The sequence below is a fragment of the Lampetra fluviatilis genome, chromosome 13 (genome assembly GCF_964198595.1).
Source record: "Lampetra fluviatilis chromosome 13, kcLamFluv1.1, whole genome shotgun sequence".
Classification (NCBI taxonomy): domain Eukaryota; kingdom Metazoa; phylum Chordata; class Hyperoartia; order Petromyzontiformes; family Petromyzontidae; genus Lampetra; species Lampetra fluviatilis.
Window position 1 is genome coordinate 13,469,271 of NC_136287.1, and position 27,395 is coordinate 13,496,665.

A 27,395-nucleotide genomic window follows, 5' to 3' on the forward strand; every position below is an offset into this window, starting at 1 on the left:
AATCAGAAAGCGAGACGATGCGACCACGATTTTTCAGATACAATGGTGCGAGTTCGCAGTACCTCGCTCCACACCCTCCTCCTCCGCTACCTTTCTAATCCACCCTCCTCATCCACCCTCCTCATCCACCCTCCTCATCCACCCTCCTCATCATCCCTCCTCTTTGTCCCGTTCTCGGTGAGAGGCGCTCGCCAATTGGTAGAACCTTCATGAGAAATGAGCTGCGCCTTCCTGTCCGATTTCAATTGATCACTCCTGGTTTGCGATAACGGAAGAGATGTGGACGAAAGATAAGAGATGGGGGCGAGATGGGGGCGAGATGAGGGAGAAATGTAGACGCGCGATAGAGCCGTGTGGTGAGATGGCAGAAGGGGTTATAGGCGAGAGTGAGTGAGATAGCGAGATTAGAGAAATGGAACACAATTCGGGATGAAAATAGATGCCGACAAGATAAGAGACGAGACGGATTAACAATTGTCTTTATATATTAATTAGCTGCTTGTGTTTATGAGGTATTTGAATTCGAGCTGTATATATGTGTACCTGATCCAGCCCTACGTTTTTGTGTATACACCCTTTTGGGCTATTTGGGTGCCGACGCTTTTGCCAGAGGGGGGGCACTGCGGACAAAAAAAAACCAACCCACACCCACCCACCCCCACCCACCCATTCACATCCACTGACACCCACACCCACCCACCCACCCACACCCACCCACCCACACCCACCCACATCCACCCACACCTCCTCACCCCCCCTCGTGGCGCTGCTCCCCACCGCTCCTCCAGACGCGGCCACCGCGCGCACGCGGGACTTGAGTCACCGCCACAGCGACACTCATTCGCGAGGCGGTGGAGGCGATTCCACTCCCCCCCCGCCCCCCCCCCCTGCTTCTGAGTGCACACGGAGACTGAGGATGGGAGCCCCCCCACACTCACTCACCACTCCTCGCCTCCCACTCCCCACCCTCCCCTCCAGAACGTGTCCGTGTAACAGCCCATGTGGTGCGTGTCGCGAGGGATCTTTCACAATCAGAGGATGTATTTATACTGGGGGAAATCCGATGAGCTGAAAAGCTCTTTTCTTCTTTAACAGATGGCCACTAGACGGAGCAGGCGAGCAAGGTGCCCATATTCTTTGGGTCTTTCGGTAATGTCACGTAGATAGGTAAAACAAAAATAATAAAATTAACAAAAAACTACGAGGTTTCGATCGCAACACAAGCGATCATCAGGAAGAAAAGGGGGGAACCTATCTACGTGACTTTACCGAAACACCCAAATAATATTAATTCCTGCAGTCACGAAAGCTTTAAGTCAAGATTGAAGGTGTCCAGACTTGGAGCTGAACGGGCCCAGATAGCACGGACGGATGGGGGAGTGGGAAATTCAGGAGTTGGAATTCCAGAATGGTGCGGTGATGGTCAGCTCGCTCGCCACTGAGGCGGTTTGCACTTTCGCGATGGTTCGATTCCCGCTACAGGCGCCTCGTAATTTATTACGTGGTAGCTGACGATCAGTGTAACTAACGGTTAGTTAACCGCCGACGTACTGTATCTATTAACCCGGACACATGCGTCTGATTACCTGCCCCATTAGTGACGTGCCCTCCTCTAGCTTAACCAAGTAGAGTCAAACAACCCCATGGTGACGTCTGCGAGGGCGGACCACGGCGTGCCGGTCATGCGAATTATGCACCGAGATTCACTCCAAAGTCTCAAATCTCTGGCCAACCCTCGCGGGCTCTCGCAGCGCCATGCACGACAACACCAGGCAAGGCACTGGCGGTCACCCCCACACACAACCCACTGACCAGATCCTCGGCCCTGCTTGGCGTCCGAGATCCAGGGGAGATGGCGAGACGCACTCAGGACGATTGTGGCGTGCGACGTTTCTCGCCTGCTTATCATACGGGGGGAGGGGACACACCGATCAGTGAACGAAGCCGGGTCCGCACCTGAGCGAGCAGTTGCGCGCCACGTTGGTTTTTGCGTGCAACTGGAATTGTTTCAAAGCGCGCGCGTGTTGGCGCTCACGCAAGCAGAGGCACGACTCGTCCCACGGTGACGGCGCTGCGAGAGAATTGGTCGGCTCAATTGGTCGGCTCAATTGTTGGCTCAATTGTTGGCTCACGCGTGGACCCGGCGTCAGATAACACAACCGGCGACGTGGTTCACATTTGAGTTGACGTCCCGTCCCCGGGTTGAGCCCCGCTGCATTCGTGCACTGCTTGCAGCCATTTGGTCAAACCACTGCTGGGTGACTGGGCCCTCCGCACGCCACGGATGGGGTTTTGTTTTGGCCATACTTCACCACGCTGGTCAGTGCGGGTCGGTGAAGTGGAGGGGGGGGGGGGGGGTTCCCGGGATCGGTTCAGATATCACTCGCCACTGATGTCATCCGTGGCCGGCAATCGAACTCGGGTCTGAAGCACGGCGCGCTAACCACTGCGCCACCCCTCCACACTAAGAAAAAGTGTTCACCTATCACTGCCAACATTCGATGGACTGTGGTGCAGTAACGCATCGTTGAGTGGCAAATGGTCGAGGAGGTATATGAACATTTCTATTATTTACTCTGAACATTTAACAACCAATTACATAATTACGTATACTTACACAACGTGTCGATGCGAATACACACAATTCCAGTGCTGTCGAGGTGAGGCTTATAAATAGACACACAACTACAGCAATAACCTGGCCCTAAATTCAATAAATCACATTTCGTCTTTCCGTTCCGTATTTGCCACGCAGACCCAATGCGCGTTTGCATTTTGTCGGCGTAACGGCGCTGCGGAGTTCACGTGAACCAGCAGCCCGGTTTTGCCCCATTCTGGAGCTCATCGGCAGAGTCGGGCGCGGCCAACACAAACTCCCGCGTGGCCTGCGAGATGCTCTGCTGCTCTGCATGGCCACGCCACGGGCCGCCAGTGCAAGGGACGGGACGCACCGGGCGACCCGAGTTCGATTCCCGCTTGAGGTCCCCCAAACACCTCAGCCTCAACTGGTGAGATGCATAATCAACACTGGGAAGACAAAGGTGGCCGGGCGCGTTTGCTTGACACCCCACCCCCTCCCTCGTGTGCCGCAGTGCCGGCCTTCACGGGTGCTGCTCGCTAACAGCACTTGCCCCAACAGTCTGTTGGAGGCTATACGAGGGATATTTGTCTTTGTGATGTAAAGTGTTTGTCATTCCTCGAGATATGAAGGGGCGGCGAGGCAGTAGATTGGCAAAACAAAAATGGATGCGCAGTGCAGTACATGCACACGATTAAATAAATAGTCCGTTGGCGGAAGAGTCGAACGTCTGGCGGTAAAATTATCGCAAAACTCCTCCGCCGTAGATTGATACTCGGCTCACTCGCTCTCACACCTGTGCAACGAACAGTCTTTTGGAGGAGGGGAGGGGGGCGGTCAAATTGCGTAAGCAAAAATGTGTGTCGTAAGCTCTGCGCCACCCGACACAGCCAATTAATAAAAAAGCTGCCGCGCGATTAGCGGCACCGCGGGTGTCGCTGTCGCGGGTGGCGATGTCACGACACTGAACACGTCTTGGTGTCACGTGGCAGCTTTACTCATTGGCCGCGTCGGGTGGAGGAGGGTTTACGACACCACACACACACACATCTTGCTTACGCGGCGATCTGGCCTCCAGCAATCAACGACGACGATGATGATGAAGAATCACACCTCAGAGGGAGTCTCTTCGTTCGGTGATTGTATTCCCTCCCCCTCCCACCCCACCCCACCCGGGACGCCGTGAATGGAACCCCACGGATGCCACAGAAAGTCGCTACGCTGCGGGGCGAAGCGCCTCGCCACCCGCGGTGTCTACGGGCGCCCACGTGGGGTTCGAGACGCCCTCCGTAAAACCAAACCAAACAAACATAGCGGCCCTATCTCGCCCCCTCCCCGCCATAAACACAGAGGCCCCTGTGCGCGTGAACCCACACGCGCGCACACACCAGCCAGAGCCGGCTACTGCCCACACAGATAAAGACTCCCTCCACCCAACCACCCTCGTGTAGACTTTATAGACTGTTGGCTGGGGAAAGTGATGATGTTTACACATCGCACCGGTTGCCTATAATGGTTTAAGGCCGAGCCGACTTCAGGGAGGTTTAACCATCCGCTTTTTTTTAAACCATAGGTTTAACCAACTTTCTGCTTGTGCAGCCGTGGTGGTGCAGGGTTCGAACTCGGGTTTGCCTGGTTCGTAGTGCAGCCGGAGCGGGTCAACCCACTGCGCCACCGCTACGCCTGCTAGATTTATCTAGGGCCTGTTCGCGTCCTGTTTTATTCCAGGGCATGTGGCACCCACACGAGTGCCTGCATCTCGTGCCACTCACGCCGGGTTCGTGGGTCAACAACCCACTTGCTGTGCCGGCACCTGCAGGCCAAATCGCGCGTTCCCTTGCAAGCGGGTGGCCTCGCGCTCGTGGCAATCTTCGCGTGATCCACCAACCACACCCCCTCCCCCCGGGCCCGCATTGCGCACCGCGGTTGGTGACGTATGACGCGAAAGATCCGCACTTCCTGAATTATATTCGTGGCCAATCGGCGCCTTGAGCAACGCGCAGTGTGGAGGACCGGGCGTGGTGAAGTATGGTTAAACAAGAGGCCGCGGCTGGATCGGCGTTTGGAGGCCCTCATCCAGGAGTGGATGGAGACCTGCCAGACGCGTCGAGAGCTGCTCCTCCCGACTTAAAAAACGAAGCCGTGGCGGCGGTGATCCTGAGCAAGCGGTGGAATGTCCTCGTTCCTGTGACAGGGGGGGGGCAGTCCATCCACACTGCGTGGATTGTATTCTATGTTTTAACAAAAAGGTTTGCCGGCTGGTTGGCTGGCTGGACGTCACCGTTCGCAGGGACGGACGGTGACGTCCAGACAGACTAGCTGCTCCTTGTAAAAACAAACCAAGGTGCGTGTGTGTATAGGTGCGTGTGTGTATAGGTGCGTGTGTGTATAGGTGCGTGTGTGTGTAGGTGTGTGTTTGTATAGGTACGTGTGTGTATAGGTGCGTGTGTGTGTAGGTGCGTGTGTGTGTAGGTGCGTGTGTGTGTAGGTGCGTGTGTGTGTAGGTGCGTGTGTGTGTAGGTCCGTGTGTGTATAGGTGCGTGTGTGTGTAGGTGCGTGTGTGTGTAGGTGCGTGTGTGTGTAGGTGCGTGTGTGTGTATAGGTGCGTGTGTGTATAGGTGCGTGTGTGTGTAGGTGTGTGTGTGTATAGGTGCGTGTGTGTGTAGGTCCGTGCGTGTATAGGTGCGTGTGTGTATAGGTGCGTGTGTGTAGGTGCGTGTGTGTATAGGTGCGTGTGTGTGTAGGTCCGTGTGTGTATAGGTGCGTGTGTGTATAGGTGCGTGTGTGTGTAGGTGCGTGTGTGTATAGGTGCGTGTGTGTGTAGGTCCGTGTGTGTATAGGTGCGTGTGTGTATAGGTGCGTGTGTGTGTAGGTGCGTGTGTGTATAGGTGCGTGTGTGTATAGGTGCGTGTGTGTGTAGGTGTGTGTGTGTATAGGTGCGTGTGTGTGTAGGTCCGTGCGTGTATAGGTGCGTGTGTGTATAGGTGCGTGTGTGTAGGTGCGTGTGTGTATAGGTGCGTGTGTGTGTAGGTCCGTGTGTGTATAGGTGCGTGTGTGTATAGGTGCGTGTGTGTGTAGGTGCGTGTGTGTATAGGTGCGTGTGTGTGTAGGTCCGTGTGTGTATAGGTGCGTGTGTGTATAGGTGCGTGTGTGTGTAGGTGCGTGTGTGTATAGGTGCGTGTGTGTGTAGGTGCGGCAGGGGGAGAGGGGCGGGGCGTGAGTGTCGGCAGCACAGACTGCGCGGTGCATGGGCGAGCGAGCGAGACAAAGATCACCCACATAGCCTCGGGCAGACCGATGGGGAAAGTGCGGTTATTGAGCAGCACCGATGCAAGCCGGCACGGCACACGAGGGGGTGGGTGCCTCCCGAGTGACCGATGTCTAGGCACGGCACCGGATACTCATTTGAGGCTGAGTCGACCTAGGGGAGGGGCCCAGGACCGGTTCAGATAATCGCCACGGGTCTCTGTGGCCACGCGAGCGAGGGATCGAACTCGGGTCGCCGGGTACAGTAGCGCACCGCGCTAAACCGCTACCGCCCCCCCCCATCAATATCCCCGCTGCCCCCTGCACACGACAGCAGCAGCAGCAGCCGAGTGGCTGGCGCCCTATCTTGAATCTTTACGACGCAGCGAGAGAGCGCGCAGAGACCGCAGGGCAATCAGCGCGCGCTGATACCAATTACGCCACTGAGCCGCCGCCGCCGCTGCTGCTGCTGCTGGAATGCAAGGCGCGAAGTCCACGCAGGAGGTGGGGGGGTGGGTGGTGGTGTGGGTGGTGGTGGTGGTTTGGGTGGTGGTGTGGGTGGGGACGGGGGGGAAGGAGAGAGGGGGGGGACGCAAAGAGCAGCGCGTCTTTGTGTGCGCCAAGCCCGTAAAGCAGACATCGCGCGTGTCTCTGTGTTTTTTGTGATTTGCATTCAGGGGGAGCGGTGGCGTAGTGGTCTGGTCGGTGCACTGCTGCCGAAATCAAGATTCCCCCGCTCTCGGCGGAACATCGGTGGCGAGCGATATCCGAGCCGGTACCAGAGGTCGAATCAGCCTGAAACAGAGTCCCTTACATCGGCACTCGGGAGACAAATGCGGCCGGGCGTGTTGCTGGTCACACAAAACCCACCACCTCGTGCGCCCGTGCCCGGCCTTCACTGGTGCTCGCTAACAGCACTTGCCACAACAACGGTTCACCCGTAGGCTACACGGGCGGTCTTTGCATCCAACGCTACGGTAGTCACACACACACACACGCACGCGCGCGCTGTGCGCTACGTCCACGTGGGTGATTCCACAAGCTCCTGTACCCTTACACATGCGGCGAGTGCGACTCGTGTGGGGTTCGCGATGGGTGGTCACGTGCCAGGGTTCGAGTGTTTGCAATGCGCAACGTTTAGGAAGCGGCGCATCGACAATCAACAATTAGACGCGTTTGTGATAACTGTGCTGGCAGTGGCAGTGACGGATAAGCCCTGAAAAGATAAAAAAAAAACCCCAGACGTTTCGGCTACTGGACCTTCCAATCTAAAGGTCGTAGAGATCTCTAATGTCGGCGGTACAATCATCAAGCACCGTCACGCGTGCAGCAGCGACGCCGCGAACGCGCAGTGACTCGCCCCCACCCCCTCCTCCTCCAACTACCACCACGCCAGCGATTTGATTGTCGCGGTGGGAGGATAGCGAGTCGATAATCGATTATAATTGTCTCCTTGTTGAACCCGTCTCGTTCATTATTGGGTTTGTGTTGTTGTTGTTGTTGCAAGACGCGTGACCGCCTTTGACTGCACCAGGGCCCAGCACTCACGTCGGGCCGAGTCCTCCTTGGCGGATACCCAGGACCGCTTCAAATATGTTAATGGTCGTGAGCGGGAATGGAACTCGGATCGCCGTGTTCGTACGCTAACCACTTCGCCACCGCTCCCACCAGTGTGTGTACCACACACAGCGAATATTCACAGTGAATATTCACAGTGAATATTCACAGTGAATATTCGCTGTGTGTGAGTCTCACTGTGTCACTGTGAGACTCACTGTGTCACTGTGAATATTCACTGTGTGCGAGTCTCGCCGTGTGTATGGTACAGTGAATATGCACTGTGTGTGAGTCTCACTGTGTGTGTGGTATAGTGAATATGCACTGTGTGTGAGTCTCACTGTGTGTGCGGTACAGTGAATTTTCACTGTCTGTGGTACAGGCCCGCATAAACAGCTTCCGTTTCGCATCTCCCAATAATCATTAGCCATTGGTGTAGAAAATATAAATCATTAATGGACGCGAGACACAGTCTGCTTATCCATTTCGTAATCCAGCATCAAGTCGTAATCCGGTATAACGTCGCTCACCCCCCCCACCTCTCCACCCCCTGTTCGCCAGCGATTCTATTGTTATTTTTCTATTGTTACGATTCTATTGTGACGAAACTATTGTGACGATTCTATTGTGACGAAACTATTGTTACGATTCTATTGTTACGAAACCATTGTGACGATTCATCAGTGCCCGCCCTTCCAGTCCTCGCTCCCCTCCCATCACCACCACCACCACCACGCTCCCGTCTTTCCGCGTTTACCAATTTACCCCTCCCCCATTCAAATTAACTCGTTCCACGCTGCACGCGCCCGATGGTTGTTACACGCGTTCCACGCGACGCGCTAAGAAATGAACGCTGTCTGCGTTTAATATTCACATCAAGATTCAGATCTCAATGTGCGCGCGCGTGCGTGTGTACACGTGGGGAGCGCCACGTTGTCGCGCTGCGCTGCGAACCCGGCGACCTGAGTTCGATTCCTGCTCACGGCCAACTGAACGGGTTCCGATCCTGCGCCTCCCCTAGGTCGATTCAGCCGCAAATGAGAGTAGCTGTTGTAGTGTGTAAACATCAGTACTGGGGAGACAAAGGCGGCTGGGGCGTGTTGCTTACCATCCATCCACTCGCGTGCCGCGTAGGCCTTTAAAGGTGCTCGCTAAGAGCACTTGACCCAACAGTCTGTCGAGCAAACACGGGGGGGGGGGGCTTTTTTGTTCTTGTCTTTGTATCTCAATTGGCGCCGTATTGACTTGGGCAATGAATGTGTGGCTTGCATAGGGAAGAGCATTGCTGACACGAACGGAGTCAGGGTATGGACACGATGCGCCTTTGCTTCCGTGCGTGTGCTGCGTGAACACTGCACACAGAGGCGCTTAGACGCGGCGTCGATCTATCGTTCTGTGCCAAAGCCGTCGGTCGATCTGTGTGCGAACAAACCGCAGGACATACTGGGGATTGATATAATAAGGCAAATCAACGTTTTTACACAATCCGTCTGGACGCCACGTTGCTGTAATGGGAGGCTGTGTGGCGATTGGCACGGTTGGCTACGTACGGCGCGAAAGAAGTTCGACGGACAGACACACACGCGGAGTGAGCGACGTTCGGGTTGATGCGCTTTCGTTGATTGCCAAAAGCGCTCTCGCAGTGAGACGAACGAATCCATGCGGACATCTCAAAGCGCGCCCTGTGCCGCTCCCCCGTGTGTGTTTGTGTGTCTTCACGAAACGGGCTTGCGTCAAATGTGTGAACCGAATGTATTCGGAACAAGGAAAACAATCCTTGCAAAATAAATCAATGTCGGCAATTGTAAGTTTAAAACAATAAACAAAAAATATTTTTTTTTGCAAAACGCCGTCGTTGGTGACCGGTCCGAGATCGTCACCTCGGCACGGCTTCGACCGCCGTTTTAATCGCGGGTGGCCGAGCACTTGCCCCTACAGTCTGCGCAGGCTACAGACAGGCAAGGGGGGAGGGGGTCTTTGTCAATACAAATGTAACCTCCCTCCACCAACCCACCCACCTCCCCACCTAACCACCTCCCCACCCACCCACCCATACCCACCCACACCCACCTCGCTACACACCCACCCATACCCACCTCCCCACCCACCCATACCCACCCACACCCACCTCGCTACACACCCACCCATACCCACCTCCCCACCCACCCATACCCACCCACACCCACCTCGCTACACACCCACCCATACCCACCTCCCCACCCACCCATACCCACCCACACCCACCTCGCTACACACCCACCCATACCCACCTTCCCACCCACCCACCCACCCATACCCACCTCCTCACCCACCACCTCCCACCGCCCCACCCACCTCCCTACCCCCACCTTCCACCTCCCCTCCCACCTCCCCACGTCTATAACCGCGAATGTGCCACTGCTGTCTCGTATTCGGGGTAATGACTCTGGAAGGGCTCCCACCTGCTCCAGCGAGAGGACACTGCTGGCTTGATTGATTTGCTGATTAATTGACTGATTGATATGTACGCACTGCGCGCACCCTTTGTGAAGGGAGCGAGGCGTTTGACACGGTAATGAGGACGCGACAAGGCGGCGTTTATGTGAATGCACCACACACACTACACACCACACACACACTACACACGCACCACACACACACACACACACACACACACCACACACACACACACACCACTACACACGCACCACACACCACACCCGGCACTCATTTGAGTCTCGAGTCGACCTAGAGGAAGCACAGAACCGGCCCAGATAATCGGTACCGTTCCGATTTGTCCTTTGCGATATTGAATCAAACCGTGCCTTCTTAAATCGAGGCAAGCGATGAGGTGCTGGCGCACTGCGCTCTATGAACCCGGCTAAGTCATGTTGCCCGTATCGAGGCGCATCGAGCAAGTGGCGGGCAATATCTCAGCCGGTCCTGAGCCTGGGTCATAACCGCCGGCCCGCAGTGAAGGAACGGCGTGTGGCGTGTGTGGGTGGAGACTTTCGCCTAGCAATGGATTGGCAAATGGCTGTAACATTATCATGGCAATTATGCATTGTTTGTAGAACCACGGTCTACACGCGGGGCGAGCTTGTTGTTGTACCAGGCTAAGGACGCATCTCAAAGGGTTGAAGTCGCAGTTTATGTAATTTCACTTTAGATGTCAAATACACGCAACGTGCCCTCCTACAATGTCCCCCACAATGCGCTCACCCACCAACTCGTCTCGCCAACAGTCGCCCTCTAACTCCGCGCCTCCCCCGTGTGTGTGTGTGTGTGTATCTGCAAGTTGATGTCATGTCCCACGTCGTGCAATCAACCCCTCCCCCAACCCCCCCCCCCCTAAGTTGCAAACATCAGCCGCGGATTTGCTTTTATCTCTTTGGCAACAACAACAACAACCCCACGTCAACTCCGACTAATTGCGACGCGGCCGAATTGACCGCAACAAAAGTTGACCCCCGTCGAGAAGGGGCCCTTTGGCGCTTCGTTGTTGCGGATGAGTCCGTGGTGGCCTCTCCGTTCCGTTCATGCGCCCGGATTTCCATCCAAATGCCTCGCCCTATGCGACGCTATCCACCACCTTCACCGTCGCGAAGCATAGCACCGGTCCGATTTACTTATATAATTTGATGATGTCGCCTGGGCTAATGTCCGTGTAGGCGTATCGCGTCAATAATCATCATCAACGCCAACACACAATGGCTTGTCTCGTCAGCTGACGCTGCTGCTGCTCCTCCTCCTCCCGGTAAAATGGCCGCTACCCAGAGAGAAAAATGGCGGCGAAGGTTGTCGATCGACAGCGCGAAAGGGGGCTCGGAGTCGAGCCCGAGACATCGTCTCTCCTTCCGCGTGGGCTGGTCATCGGGCGAGGGTCCGAGTGCCAATTTGCCGGCGAGGTTGGCGCAGCTGTTTGTTGTCTTCCGTTGTGGATCCACTCACGCTCCACGTGCCGGTCGGATTGTCGCCCCGATTGAGAAATCCACTTCGCGCGGTCCGCGGATCGCATTCATCGGCGCGGCGACCGAAACAGTGACGCGCGTTTGTAATTCAACTAAAATAAACAGTTTTTTTCCCAAACAGGTAAGGCTCACTGAGATGTGTATAGCTGTTTTTCAGAAGCGAACTGGTTATGACAATTTATAGGTAAACGAAGTGGCTTATCACGTGGGAATGTACAAGCAGCCGAATACTCTAAACGCGATTTTTTATAAACGTGGAGGGAAAAACCGGAGGACCCGGAGAAAAATCCACGTTAGCACGGGGAAACAGACACGCAAACTCCAAACATACAGCAGGCATCGTCAGGGCCGGGATTGAACCCACGACCTCCTGTATAACCAGGCGAGGTAGTTAACATCTCCTAGCCACCGTAATTATCCCCGCGCCCCGCCCCCCATTGCGTTAACGAACAATTACATGAAAAGATATCTATGAGACCTTTTTGCCAGTATCAAAATGATGAAACAATAGCAATAGGCTTTATCCTTTCTAGGAATAAAAAAACGGGTGTTAAGACATTCGCTTTTGGCGTTGTACTCTGGCCTAACATTGGTGAGACGAGGCCATAACGAAGGTCGTCTCTGGTGGAGGCCAATCAGTTTCAGACACAATGCCGTACATTACAAGAGCATGTTTCTTTGCATGTTTTCTCACAGACTTGATGTCTCGCAAAAGGTCATCTCTATTCGGTGTTTGAACACCTTAACACAACTCCTGTTTTATCGCCAGAAACGGTACGGCCTGATTCTCATTTTTTTTCTGTATCTCATCGAAATGAAAACGAGCGGATCGCCTGGGGTCTGGATCGAACCGGGGCCCGTGGATGTTTTTCTTCGCGGCTTCTTTGCGGCTGCCGCTGTCACGCGCGCGCGCGCGCCACATGCGGCTGTCGTTTTGTCGGCCATGCCAGGAATCCCACTCTCCTCCGCATCCTCCTCCTCCGTCTGCCGCGAGCGCGGGTCGCCCTATCGATTGCGAGCTAATGTATGCGTTTGTCAAAATCACATTACACTGGCGAGCGTGCAGCTATTTGCTGTTGTTGTTTGCTGCTGCTGATATCGTCCCGGGTGTGTTGTATGTACATACTGTACAGCCACATACCATTGCAGTGGCACACCCCACCAACTGGTGCCACCCACTCACTGGTGCCACCCACCCACCAACTGGTGACACCCAGCCCACTCACCCACCCACTGATGCCACCCACCCACCAACGGGTGCCACCCACCCACTGGTGCCACCCACCCACCAACTGGTGACACCCAGCCCACTCACCCACCCACTGGTGCCACCCACCCACCCCACCAACTGGTGCCACCCACCCACCCACAGCACTCTCCAAACCTGCCAGAATTGTCGCGGAGATTCTCGAGAAGAGGAACCCAACACACGCGGCGGGGTCTAACACGCGGATCGACGGTGTCCCTCGTTGTTACAATGCGTGCCTCGTGCATTTCTATTATACAGTTACAGTATATACATAGAGACGTGCGTGCGTGTGTGTGGTGTCTACACAGTTATATACATAGACGCGTGCGTGTCTGTGGTGGGGGAGCGGTGGCGCAGTGGTTAGCGCACCTGCGCTCGCAACACACCCGGCGAACCCGGGTTCGATTCCCGGATACAGCGCTTCATCCAGCAGTGGATCTACAAAGCGGCGATACCGTGACGTGATGTAGTCATGAGTAAGAACCCAACGTGCTGATCAGTGTTGTTTCTATTGTGTCGACGTTGCACATGTTTGTATAAATGAAAACTAAAATGTACACGGCACTTATAGAAGTACTGTATATACCTGCCGTGTGTAGTAGGCGCACTGCGCATGCACACGCAGAGATACGAGTGCTGGTTAGCAAGCTCCTATTGTCTAGCACTGCACGTGGCGTTGTGGCAGGCACCACGCCAAGCCGCCTTTGTCTCCCCAGTGGAGACGTGTTGTTACGCTCCACGCAGCTCTATTCGATATCTAATACTATATGTACACACACATTATATATACTACACACAAAGATATACACACTATATATACACACACATATATATCTATACACACTATATACACAAAGGTATATACACTATAGATACACACTATACATATACAATAAACACATATACTATACACACATATATACTATACACACATATATATAAAACTATATATGTGAGTGTGTATATATGTACATTTTTCACTACATATATGGGTCGATTCGGCCTCAAATGAGTGCCAGCTGCTGTGTGTAAACATCGACACAAGGGAGACAAAGGCTGCCGGGCGCGGTACTGCTCGCTAGCAGCGCTTGCCCCAACACTCTGAGTCTTTGAACGCTTCACATGCGCATATACACACACGCAAACTGTGCGTGTACACACACACACGTGCGCGTACACACACACACGTGCGCGTACACACACACACACACATGTACGTGTACACACACACACGTGCGCGTCGCTACGTGGTCGAGACTAGCGACGGGTGGCAGCGCAGGGATGGAACGCGCCCGCTTCGACGATCGCTCCATCTCCTCCTAGGTGCGGTGTCGAGAGGCACGTCCACCGGGGAGACGGAGCGATGAAAGCGGCTCGTGTGTGCAGGAGGAGGAGCACAACGTGCATCGCGAGAAATGGTGTCGGCTTGGAAGAGACCGGGAGGCTTTCATCCAGCAGTGGATCGATCATGGCTGATGACGACTGATGATGATGACGACTGATGATGATGATGCGCATGAACAGATGTCGAGTTTTGCGCAGTTGAGTGGGAAAGATCATCAAATTTAGATTTAAAGCTTTCGTGACTGCAGGGATTCATATTCTTGGTTCTTTCGGTAAGGGAAATAATAAAATAATATGTATATTATTTTATTTTTCCCCTTCTACGTGACTTTACCGAAAGAACCAAGAATATAAGATCATCAAAAAAATAAAATAATATAAATATTATTTTATTATTTCCTTTCGACATGACTTTACCGAAAGAATCAAGAATATAAGATCATCAAAAAAATAAAATAATATAAATATTATTTTATTATTTCCTTTCGACATGACTTTACCGAAAGAACCAAGAATATAAGATCATCATAGTTGAACATCGTGTGACGAACATTCGCCCTCAATGCGACGGATAGACACATATATATGTAGGCGCAAGCGAACGGTGAATCCGTGCGTCACGGTCTCATCTGACGTGACCGCTGCAAGCGCGCGGGCGTTTAGTAACTCGTTGCGAATGTTTCAAATGACACGGAGGGAGGAAAAAAAAATGACTTAAATTTTATGGTACGTAAGAAGTTTTGTAAAAAATTTATTTCAACAAGCAAAATAATCTGCGGTTGTAGTGTGAACGAACCCGTTAGTCTACTACGCTCGTACATTGTACGTATGCCTTATCCGTCTGTCCGTCAATCAAAAGCCCCAGGATAAATTAAACAAACTGAATATCGATTGATGCCATCGTGCACACGCCTCTCTCCAAAGCGCTGCTTTGCACTTCATGTTCTAGCGAAACGAAGAGACTCTTCTCTCTTGATTTGAAGCTTTCGTGACTGCAGGAGTTCATACTCGTTGGTTCTTTCGGTAGGTAGAAAATAAAAGAAATGACGACGTTTCGGGCGCAACACAAGCGTCCATCATCAGAGGCTCTTCCCCAAAACGCGTCTGTCCACCTTTTGAACGCGGCACAACACTCGGCGGACATCGCAAACTTCAATCGTCCCCGTGTCCACCTACAGCGCTCCACTCGAACCAAACGAATCGACCGGCCCCGTGACCAACGCAATTAGCTTGGGAAATATGATTGGGGTGGAGCGGTGGGACAATGGTAAGCGCACTGCGTTATGACACCCGGCGAACCGAGTTCGACTCGTGCTCACGGCTAACACTGAGTGGCGACTTGGCGAGACGGCCGCAGCGGCACACCCCAGTTGGATGTGGATATACCGTTACTCGGCATAGGAATGTCGAATTTCCACTCGCGGTATTTAAGGCTCGTTTGGGAGAGGCGACTGTTGTTGTTGTCGTTGTTGTTAAACGACTGTTTCCAAATCAACACGCTGGTTATTTTTCGCGTTTACCAATCATCGGGCGGTTGCAGTGTGCATCGATCGTAATTGCATCTGAAATATCGAGTGGGGGATGTGTCCACTGTGAGGTGGGGGAGGGGGGAAAGGGGGGAGGGGGAAATGGGGGAGGGGGAAATGGGGGGGGTTGTCTTAAGTGGTTCCTCTCACTCCGCGTGCTCTGATTGGCGGTGCCGATTCCCCCACGTGACCGCTAATTGGCCACAACGTAGACTCGGGGGCGTTGAGCGCGGGGGGGGGGGGACGTCGAGCGAAGGGCGGGGCGTTGAGCGAGAGGGGGGGGGGACGAGGGGGAGGGGCGTCGAGTGAGGAGGGGGACGAGGGAGGGGGGCGAGGGGGGGGGCTTCTTTGTTGGTGCGCGCGCGACGCACGCGGCATGGCGATGCGACGGCGCGCGACTCGTCCCGAGAGTAGCGATGGAGTCAGCGCGCTCGGAGCGGGCGGGGGGTGACGGCGCTCTGGGGAGACGTTCATCCAGCAGTGGATCGATTGACCGACCGTGGCTGATGGTGATGATGGTGGTGATGTCACGTGGCAGAGAGGGAATCACCGTGACAGCGTGCGTGTCGAGAGGTGACCCTGTGTGTGTTGTAGTAGCGGGGAGCGGTGGTGCAGCGGTTAGCGCGCTGCCCTATGAACCTGGCTACCCGGGTTCGATTCCCGCTCACGGCCAACACCGGTGACGATTATCTGAACCGGTCCTGGGCCTCCCCTAGGTCGACTCAGCCTGAAATGAGTACCTGGTGCGGTGTGTAAACATCACCACTGGGGAGACAAAGGCGGTCGGGCGTGGTTCTGGCCACCCACCCCCTCGTGTACCGTTCCGGCCTTCATAGGTGCTCGCTAACAGCACTTGTTAAGGCTATACGGGGGATCTTTGTGCGAATTACAGCGCATTATTAACATCGTAGACATATTTTTTCCCCCCATAAAATATTTGTGCATAATAAGTAATATATAACGCGTATGGTGTAATCCATCTGCAGTATCACATACATGTATACCTGCAAGTGCGTCCAATGCCCTCGGCGTCTTCATTATTGGGTGATGTTTTGTAGGATCGTGGTCTCACTGGGGACGGACGGACAGCGCACGCGGGAGGTCAAAGTGCAGCGCGAGTGGGTTTCGCCAAGAAATGTCACGAAACACCACGAACCGGCAGAGCTCTGCCCGTTCAGTCGGCGACTCGGCTCCCAAGTGGGGAAAACTTTGCCGGGCTGGCTGGTCGTATCGCCTGGTCGAGAAACCCCCCTTGTGTTTGATAATTATCAAGCGATGAAGGTTACAGATCCCCCCCTCCAGCATATCCTTCACGACGTGGCTGGGGCAATGACTGTCCGCCAGCACCGACGAAGGCTGACACTGCACACGAAGATCCCCCGTGCATCCGACGCAGCGCCTTGCGATCAGCACGGTTGGCTACGTACGGTACGAAAGAAGTCCAACACACGAAGGTTAATAAGCGTGGCCAGCAAAAAATCTAAACACCCGGCCGCCTTTGTCTCTCCCAGTGTTCATGTTTACAAAACCGCACCAGGTATACGACTGACTTCGTCAAGGGCTGGATTCATCTCCTTGCTCTGGGCATGCGCCGATGTGGACGTGGAGGCGCCATCCCCCCCCCCCACTCGAGGCGGTTGAACCAGAGGACTGCGCCAGGAGGAGCGGAGCGGCGATGCCTTCGTCGTGTTCGCGAATCGGGCGCCGCGTGGGCCTAGGGGAGGCTCAAAGAGCGGTTCGGATGTTCGTCACCGATGTTGACATCCGACTCGCGCTCACATCTGGGCCTGCGGGAGGTCCGTTTGTTACTTTCGGTTTTGCAACAAAAAAAAAGCGTGTTACTGGTAACAATAATAGTATTATTATAATAGTATTATTGTTATTATATCGCTGGGAGGGTTATAGCCTGAGCCTGCTAGGCGGAGAACCACCGGTTCGATCCCTGCTACTGATCGATTGTAAACGCACGCTCTGGCCAAAGCGCGCCTCCTCCCCGTGATGCGAATTGGACGTTAAAGACCCCGTGACGTGACTGAATCGTGAACAGCCGTCGTCACACCATTCTACTCCGCCGGTAATTATAATTGATGATGAAATAATTAACGATGGAGATTTGTTGACTCTCGTTTTGACGGTCCTCTACAATCAAGGAGGGTGGCACGGTGGCGCAGTGGTTAGCGCACTGCACCGTGGATCGCAGCCACTTGGGTTCGACTCCCGGGCTCACGGCTAACATCAGTGGCTCTTCCGTCTCCCCAGCCCCTTAGCCGACGCGCAATGACCCGCGTGGTGAAGTATGTTCAAACAAACAACCCCGCGATCGTTACCGCGTGGGGGGAGAGAGAGAGAGAGAGACCTCCAACAGTGAATTGCCGATGGTACATTGGCTTGTCATTTTGTGTTTATGATTATGATCATCACCATCATCGCTATTTGTGACTGTGTAACCCAGGTGAGACGAGTTTAGAGACCCCCTGTGGAACAACAACAACAGCAGCAGCACGCTTCTGCTGGAGTTGACTCTAACCAACCCACGCGGCCGTTCCGGTCTTCCATGCAAATGAGTTAATGACTCCCCGACGGGATTTCGGTGGTTAAATAAAGGGTATTGAACTGAATTGCGTCCTCGCAAAAACAGGGGGGGGGGGGGAAATCGAAGGCGGGTGCACTTATAGGGGAGCTAGACTCGGCGATGGTGAATGTGGGCTAATGGGACGCGCCTCGCGCCGCTCAATGGCACCGATTGCGTCGGAGGAGCCACGGAACGCGGTAGCAGCGTGGCGGTGCGTGCTCTTCTCTTGCGTCGTTGCGAGCTGTGACAATGAAAGGGTCGGGAGTCTCTCCCCCCTCCCTCCATCCCTCTACCCCCCTCCCTCCATCCCTCTACCCCACCTCCCTCCCTCCATCCCTCTACCCCACCTCGCCCCCTCCCTTGGCACAAACACGACCTCGCCAAGCGCTCGCCTGCGCAGCACACAATCCACAGGCGACTCACGCCCCCGCCAGACCAATGCACTGCGCCAGACACAGCCCGCAGACACAACCCACAGACACAGCCCGCAGACAGCCCACAGACACAGCCCACAGACCGCCCGCAAAAGTTCCGTCGCGCGCCCGACGGAACGACTCACGCAGGCCCGCACGTGCCACGCGCCGCGGTGCGTAACGTTGGAAGTCTCCATCCAACGTCGTCGTCGTCATCATCAACGGCCATGGTCACTCCACTGCTGGACCGAAAGCCGGCGCCTGGCTCAATCTCACCGGGTGGAATTCACAGAATAAAGAGCCGAATGGCTCACAGGGTTATTCCAAATAAATGAAACTGAGAAATAAATTAAAAAATTAAACTGATTATCAATAATTCTATGGTAAAATTTACAGTCGGAACAATTTAACTGAATTTATAATGAAGGCCTCCCCATGCCCGTATCGATCGTGGAGGTTGTTTGACCATACTTCACCACGCTGGGCAATTGGTGCGGTAGATTCGGAGGCAAAGAACTCGCCACTGACGTTACACGTGGCCGGGAATCGAACTCGGGCGACTAACCACTGCGCCACCGCTCTCTAAAGAAACCCCACGTCATGTTAACGGTAATATATACACTACGTCTTCTTAAAACACGGCCTATAGATAGAACACGCTGTGTGGTCGTTCTGTGGATGAACTGACTCTTGCCATGGGAACGTGGAATTTCGACCACGAGCTCACGATTCGAGGTTGAGCGGCTGTCTCCCACCGAGTGGGACACTCAGAATGGCGCCTCGAACCCAAACCACGTTGGGTACGAGGCCGACCTCGCCAGAGCTCGCGAACTTAGCAGCTTCACAGTAATAATGGCGACGATGATGATGATTCACGCCTTCACCAAACGGGCGCTGACCAGCGTGGCGAAGTGTGTGGCCGAACGACCTCGACGAGCTGCACGGGCGTGCGTGGAGGCCCTCATCCAGCAGTGGACTGACAATGATAATTCATGTTTTGGGTAAAATGTGTGTCGTAACCCCTCCTCCACCCGACGCAGCCAATGACTAAAGCTGCCACGTGAGACCAATATGTCTGTCCATGTTTTACGTTCGCGATCTGAGCGAAAACAAAATATAATTTGTTAAATAATAATCAAGACGATGATGAGACGTGCACGTTTAGCGAGGGTACGGCAGCTCTGAGCTCGCAATTGAACTCATTTCTAAAATCACGCGGCGCCTTCTTACACAACAAAGCCTGAACATATTTTGTGTGCAAGCGCTGTTAGCGAGTAGCACCAATGAAGGTCTGCCCGTCCACCACTCCCAGCCGCCTTTGTCTTCCTCGTGATTAATGTTCACACCGCACCAGGTACTCATTTAAGGCCGAGTAGATCTAGGTGAGGCCCAGGTACCGGTTAAGATAATCGTCACCACCGGTGTTGGCCGTAAGCGGGAATCGAACTCGGGCCACCGGGTTCGTAGCGCAGCGTAGCGCTAACCACCACACCACCCCCGCCACACCACCCCTGCCGGCCCCCATCTCCCACACTCGGTCGATTCACGTCTTTAACACAAAAAGTAGTTCCTGTACTTACCTGGGTGCGTGGTGCGTAAAATATGAACACGGGGAGACAAAGGCGGCCGCGCGTGGGAGCTGCTGGCCACGCGAACTCGTCCGTGTTGACCTGCCGGGGCCTCGCGAGTGCTACTCGCTAACAGCACTTGTCCCAGCTGTCTATGTCGGCTATACGGGGGATCTTTGTTAGTGTGTATGTATGTATGGTGTGTGTGTCTTTATTTCGTTTGTGTTTGTATGTATGTATTTAGGTCAATATCTGACACTAACCGACACCATAGCACTGTCCAATCCAGCTTGACGACAAACTTATAGTCGTAACGAGACCACAAACTACATACCCCGATCACAACCCCGAACAACAACGAGTCAACAACCCTTCCAAACACTCGCTAGCCCCAATAACCCTCACCCACAACTCCATACACAGGTCTATCACCAAATCACGAATACCAACCCCATCAGCATCTCGATATACGGAACCTTAACACTGGCCGTAACCTAATGTCTAACCATAACTGAAGCCCAAACCACAGCCAACACCACCCACCCCAACCCTGAACCACAGAGCCGCAGCTTTAATCATTTCACTAAACCTCACGGCAGCCACTACCTGGGCACGTTAACCACCTCACGAACGCTAATCATATACAAGCACCGGTATAGCCCTAACTCTAACATGAAGCTACAACTCTTACCCTAACCACGATTGGTAATACGAACCTTACACGTATAGCGCTAACCTGGTCACAGCACGACAGCCCTAACCCCCAACACTCGGCACAACCATACCGGGGCTTGCATGTAACACAAACCCCGTTACCTCCTAAGCCAACCGCGAGTCTGCAAACTCAACCTCGACACCATCCAACTCGAGCCACTACAACGTCTCTTACAGCAATCACTTTACACCATCACGAACAGTAACCCCGACTCTCTGGCCATAACCATTCCACTACGAACCCGGCAATACTCACCACGACCCCATTCGTGAACCCGGACTCTAACCACAACGCTGTTGCAGAACATGAGCTGATCCTAAACTTAGCAAGTCACCACAACCTCCTCTCTCGTAGTGACCAGTCGCGCCTTCATCCAGCGCTGGGTTAGTCAGACGTAGCGGAGGGAGCGGGGCTGTCTGCCGTCCGCTACGGAAGTGAGGGCCGTGAACTCCCCGTGTCGTCGTCGTCGTCGGGTTCACTGAGCGGCACGCGCGAAACCATTGCGCCACCGCTCCTCCCACCGCTGCTACCGCCCCATCTCGAGCAAGGCCCCCCCCCACCCTCCAACCCCCCCACCCTACAAACAAACCCCCCACCCCAAGAGGAACCCTGCCTTAGACGAGCAACCCCAACCACAATCCCACCACTCCCCGAACGGCTCGCGCAAACCCGTCACCATAGCGACAGCCCGACCCAAAATCCTCATCGATTTATGTAAATTGGTCGACTATCTGCGGGCCGCACGCGCGAGCTTAAAAGGGACGCACTACATTTACTCTGCACCCCGTGGTAATTTACGAACGTCAGTTCAGGTCCAAATGTTTAGAAGTTGTCAAAAAAATAAACCCACAACCAATGCCCGTTTTTGCTCGAAGGCAATTTCTAGATTTCACTTTTTTTTTAAACCTGAAAAATTGGAGCTGTCACGGCGACGTCGGAGAAGACGGTGGCGGATTGTAGCGTCCGCGACCATCGGTCGACCGTTCTCCCCGCTCAAACGATTCCACGTTCCCATGCCGGGAGCTAGCAGACATATCAATGAATGTATATTGTAATTTACTCAGGTCTCCCCTGCGACTAGCACGGTTGGCTACGTACGGTGCGAAAGAAGCTCAACATTCATACGTATCGATCATGGGGGGATGTTTGACCATACTTCCCCACGCTGTGTCAGTGCGGGTTGGTGAGGGTGGCGGTGGCCTCGGTTCCCGGCACGGTGATGTTGGAGCCCTGACAGGTGACTCGTGTGGTCACACGTGCGATCTACACCACGCGACTCGTTTTTATAAAATAATAAAAACACAGAGCTCGTGTTTATCCCGCTGGCAATATACAAATAAGCACATCGATGATGTTTAAACTTTGTCCTGAAAGAAGAAAAAAAAACCAGATCTAAATCGACGTTTCGGACAAGGATCCTTCATTGCAGAGCAGTCCGTAGCCCGATACGCCACGCGAAACTATATATCGTCACATATAGTTTCCCTTCGGGGTAGTGTTATTGACGAATATGTCCAATTGTTTCCCTATTGATACAATTATCATGATTATTATATTCTTGGACGAGTTCGTGTTTAAGTTGGACGCGTTACACACTTGCTCGGCATGCCTGAGCGTGCAGCGTCTCTGCTGAATGTTGCGAGCGCATCACTCTGCCGACAACGGGTCCCGCGTTCGGGCGATGTCGCAGGCCTCATGGCAAACGAGAGGCTCGTCGGCAATGGACCATTCATTTTGAAAGAGCGACATTACTAAACATCTATGTGTGTGTGCGCTTCTGATTAACGAGATTTGCATGTGAACGCACACACTCGCACGCGGTTGATGTCCAAATTGAACGCGCGCGGCTTTGAGAACGACGCAACGTGGACCGTGAACGATTAAAATGACGCGGTTTAACCTTCATTTGAAACTTCCCCCCCCCCGATATATAGCTGCCTCCGAAATCGATGTGATTAATTATCGCCTGCGTCCAGCACCCAAAGGCTGCGATTCAAAAACACACTCGACTCGTGTTCTGCCCGTGGCGTCGACCAATTTGACACAAACGCACAAAGCCAATGCGCGCGCGTGTAGCCCTTAACAGACTGCAGGTGCAAGTGCTGTTAGCGAGCAGCACCTACGAAGGCCGGCACAGCACACGAGGGCAGGTGAGTGACCGGCACCACGCCCGGCCGCCTTTGTCTCCCCAGTTGCGATGTTTACACGCGGCACCGGGTACTCATTTGAGCCCGAGTCGACCTAGGGGAGGAGGCCCAGGACCGGTTCAAATAATGATATTCACACACAAAACCACACACACGCACGAGTAGCAGCAGCAGCCTCCTCCACGTGCGCTGCCCGCGATGGCAGACGCAGCTCGCGCGGGTGAATCACGGGAGCTGTCACGGTGCGCTTCTCATTTGGCTGAGAGTGAAGTGCGTGTTCTGCTATTCCCCCTCCGATTACAGCGCGGTTACTATTCACGGAGTCAATCAATCGATAGGGGAGGAGAGGGGGGTGGTCGGGGCCGGGATAGGGGATGCGGGGTTGGGTCTGGCAGCTGTGGCTACCTCCCCTCACCCTTCCCGCAGAGATTCATTCCAGCCAGAACGTTGATTCCAGGAATTATTTTTTGCCACGCCACAATCCATCTCGCCTCATTTTTTCGTTGTTGTTGTTGCGGCGTACGTTAACATTTAACCTGGTCAAATGGGATCAAAGGGGAACGTGGAATAATCGCGTGCAGCCGTAGCGTATGCTGTAGTGGTAGTGCCTTACGCCGATAATTACCACTCGCTCCAATCCGGCCTTGCGGCGTTGAGAAACGGGAAGTTGAAGCTTGTGAACAACGGAGCGAGAGGCGTCCCCCCACGTGCGCCGTGGGTGTTCGCGGTGGTCGACGCTTTGTGTGTTCTACGGTCGTATCCCCCCCCCCCCCCCAATGTGGATAACGATCACAACCTTCTTGGTCAATCATTGGCTGCACACATCCTTCAAATGGGGACAACAGCAGGACAATTCCTGCGAAAAATAGTCCTATTGCGGATAAAGTAGATTACTATTGTGATCGTGCATCGACTACGCTGGATAGGGAACTCTTTACGGATAACGCTCACTAGAGAGACACACACACACACACGCGCGCGTATATTAGTGTGTGTGTGTGTTATTGGATGGGGTGGAGCGGTGGCGCAGTGATTAGCGCACCGCGCTCAGAACCCGCCTAACTTGAGTTTGCTTCGACGGCGACCAGCAGCGATACATTCATCGGTCCGCTCCCCCACGTCCCCGTAATTGTGTCACCGCCTCACGCTGACCAGCGCGGTGAAGTAAGACCCTCGTCGCCAACATATTCTGGCGACGCTTTCATCCAGCAGTAGATTTGCAAAGGGCCTAAAGCTGTGAACCATTTATTGAGTACAGCAATGATTTATTTTACCGGAGATCGACTAAGCCCACCATCCTTCCCGAGATCGTTAAATTAGGCACTGCTTTGTGGAAATCCCACGGTAAATGTCCTGCAGACAGACTGCCGTCTGTCATAGTAATGTGGAATGTCCACCACGAGCTAACGATGCGAGCCCCGTCTCTCTCTCTCTCTGCAGCACACGAGTCACTCGAGTAAATGAACGTTTCAAGTTTGATATTTCCCTTTCTGTTTAAATCCGTTTTAAGTTAAACATCTTAACTATTTTGAATGACGGAGTCTGTGTTGGGGCGAGGCTCGTTCGCAAGGCTCCCTGGGCCTGCGTTGTCGCGATCTGGGCAGACGGTCTTCGCGTCCTTGAGACCAATTCTCACAAGTAGTCTTTACGGTTTCTCTATGTGACACTAAGGCCGGCTCTCTGAATGCACGTTTGTAATAGTAATACTATCACGAGGTATTTAACGTCCATCTGCGCACTTTTGTGAATGAATGTATGTTGAACTTCTTTCGCACCGTATGTAGCCAACCATGCTCATTGGAGGTGCAACCGTTAAGGACTAATTCCATACAAAAAGAACACACGGTGACTGTGAATTCTGGAATAAGTAATCGCCAAGTATCAATGAGCATCAAGACTCTTTTTCACGATGGTTCTGCATCGATTTGGCCAATCCCGTGCATTAAACGTGGGAGGAATATCTGGAGAAACACCACATCAGAAGGAAGACGACCACTCCACACGTTGCAGTGTGGCAGCTTCATCAACCCACTTGCTTTACTGCCATCTCTTGGCCACCTCGCTTGCAGCTTCAGCGGGCTCGGGTGTTTCACAACTCTCTACGTGATCCACCAACCCTTCCCTACAAAGCGCCGTGTGCCACGCCGCCCGGCTATAAATGATCATCGTCATCATCAGCCAGGATACAATCCACTGCTGGATGAAGGCGGAGGAGATGTTGGTCACTCACCCATCCGACCAGTGATGGACTTAGATTAAAAAAAAACCGGCCAATGCATTTGTGAACACACCGGGCCAATTTCCGGTAATACGCATCTTTTTTTGTAAATGCTTGTTGTGGGATGACAAACGGTGTACTACTCGTAGATAGATTTGCAATGTGGCGACGTTATCAGCGTGATTTTGCCGCGCGATCTCATTGGCTCATGTGGGGCTGGGTTCAAAAAAAATTAACTGGGACCGATGAGGAAGAATCTTCCGGGGCTGCTGAATATGTGGGGACTTAATGCCAATTGAGAGCGTAAATAAGCAATGAAGCGTACACATTAGAAGTAATAACAATATTTTGAATAAATAAAATATGTTTTTTTTTTACTCTCATCACATTTGCTGCTGCCCTCTGGGCCAAGTCCTGGCCTGCATCCCACCTCCACCCGCGGGGCCTCGACCCTGCTAAACTTGGGATCCGCGTGAGAATAAGTGCATTTAAATGAGCAGCACTCCGCATGTCGCGCTGTTCAACAAAGGGAAGCTGTTGTGGAAGTGAACATTAGTGCAGCGCTAATGGCCTCGTTAATATTAATGTGGCGCGTTATCTGCCACTTGTTTCCAGCGCGTGCGAGCGCGTGCGAGCGAACGCGTCACTGCCGTAGCCACCGGTCACGTGCCGCCCTAAGCACCCACGCGCGGGGCCCACGTATCACGTGATCGCCGTCGTCGTCAGCCATCAGCCATGCTCATTCCACTGCTGGATGAAGGCAGTCGGCCACGGTCTCGTGGTTCGCCGCGGTCTCTAAGTGTTATAATCCATCGAGCAGCTGGGGCATGAAGTGATGTTACCGGCTGATGCACACACACACGATACTAATTCGGTCAATAACTCAGTGTCGTTAGACTATAAAGTAGGCGACGTTTCGGACAATGGTCCTTCCTCAAATGGCGTAAATCGTGAGTTTTTTATATGTTTTTTTGTTGTTTATTAAGCTTGTGCACCGCTGCCAATGCAGCAGCAGCAGCATCGCCAACGAATGTGTTTAAATGTATCAGCTGATTAGCGTCAATCGACCGCACTCCGCGTGGAATCTCACGTTTTAGTTGCTCGAAGTTCCACCCCACACCTCTCAATCAACGCGTATGTCACGGGGCTGTGTCATCGCACACACACACACACCGCGTGTGCTGTGTGCACATTGTGTACCCATTGTGTGCACAACATACGACGAGATGAAATCGAGCACGTGAATTATTAATCGCTTCTATTGCACGCGCAGTGCGATGGTAATCGTCGTGCGCACGCCACCGCCACTGATTTTCAATCCGCCGCTGTCACGGCGAGAGCGTCTCTCGACGCCGTGCGGGTTATGCACGCGAGATTTGACCATACTTCACCACGCCGGTTCAGTGGCGGTTCAAGGCGGTGCCGCGTGCGAGCGAGAACATCAAAGCAGGCGCGGCCGTGGATGTTGCCGCGCCCGACTTCTTCATTTGGTGGCTCTGTTTTTAATTTACGTGCGGTTTTTTTTGTTGGCGGGGGAGGGGTGTATGTTTTGTTGTTGGCATTGCCACCACGCGTTGGCATCCCCCAGACGATATTCTCCGTCTGATGCAGCCCCCACGTTCTGTGGAGATGCCCTCGCGTGCTGCAGGCTTTGCTATTCAGACTGCACTCTGAGTTTGTGTGATGCTGTGTTGGCGGTGGTGGATCAGCACGTATCCCCACGGTACGAAGAAACGTCGACGATTACACATACTATACACACCTTGAGGGCTGTGCGTGGTTGTGACTAACCTGTACATTTCGAGCACTATTCATATCAACATTTTGCATGAAATTCTTCCATCGGTGTGTTTTTTGTTTAATTTGTAAATAGATTTAATTTCATTGGTATTTTCCTACTCCCCTACCCCGCCTACATATATATTCTGGGGAAATAGCGCACACGCCGCTCCCGCTGGACCCTCGCTCGCTGTTAAATAAAATATTTTGATTGATTGATCAATGGCTCTCCTACTTACACTGTTTACAGCATCGAACGGACGACGCGCGGACTGCGGCCGGCCACGCGTCGCGGGTTGATTCCCTGCACACGGACGTGGCCACAGATGGCTCCTGAACAACCCCGAAGGCCGCGAACGTAGTAAACGCACACGCGCACACACCCCCCCCCCCACACACACAGAGATATCCCACGCACACACACACACAGATAACCACCCCCACACATCCCACACACACAGATATCCCACACACACACACAGATAACCCACGCACACACACACAGTGAGATATCCCACGCACACACACACAGA

General features: G+C 53.5%; 1 protein-coding gene across 10 annotated transcripts in view; it reads right to left on the reverse strand.

The window, feature by feature from the left end:
• The window catches only part of LOC144935566 (hepatocyte nuclear factor 6-like), a 55,147-nt gene that overhangs the window by 9,339 nt on the left and 18,413 nt on the right, over positions 1-27,395 (reverse strand). Inside the window, exon 2 of one of the 10 annotated variants that reach the window (XM_078862354.1) lies at positions 1,825-1,898. The exons of the other annotated variants lie outside the window; for them this stretch is intronic. Within the exon in view, the coding sequence (XP_078718480.1) occupies positions 1,867-1,898 (32 nt within the window). The 3' untranslated portion in view covers positions 1,825-1,866. Of the gene's footprint in view, positions 1-1,824; positions 1,899-27,395 lie in introns of those variants that run through there. 10 annotated transcript variants of the gene reach the window in all.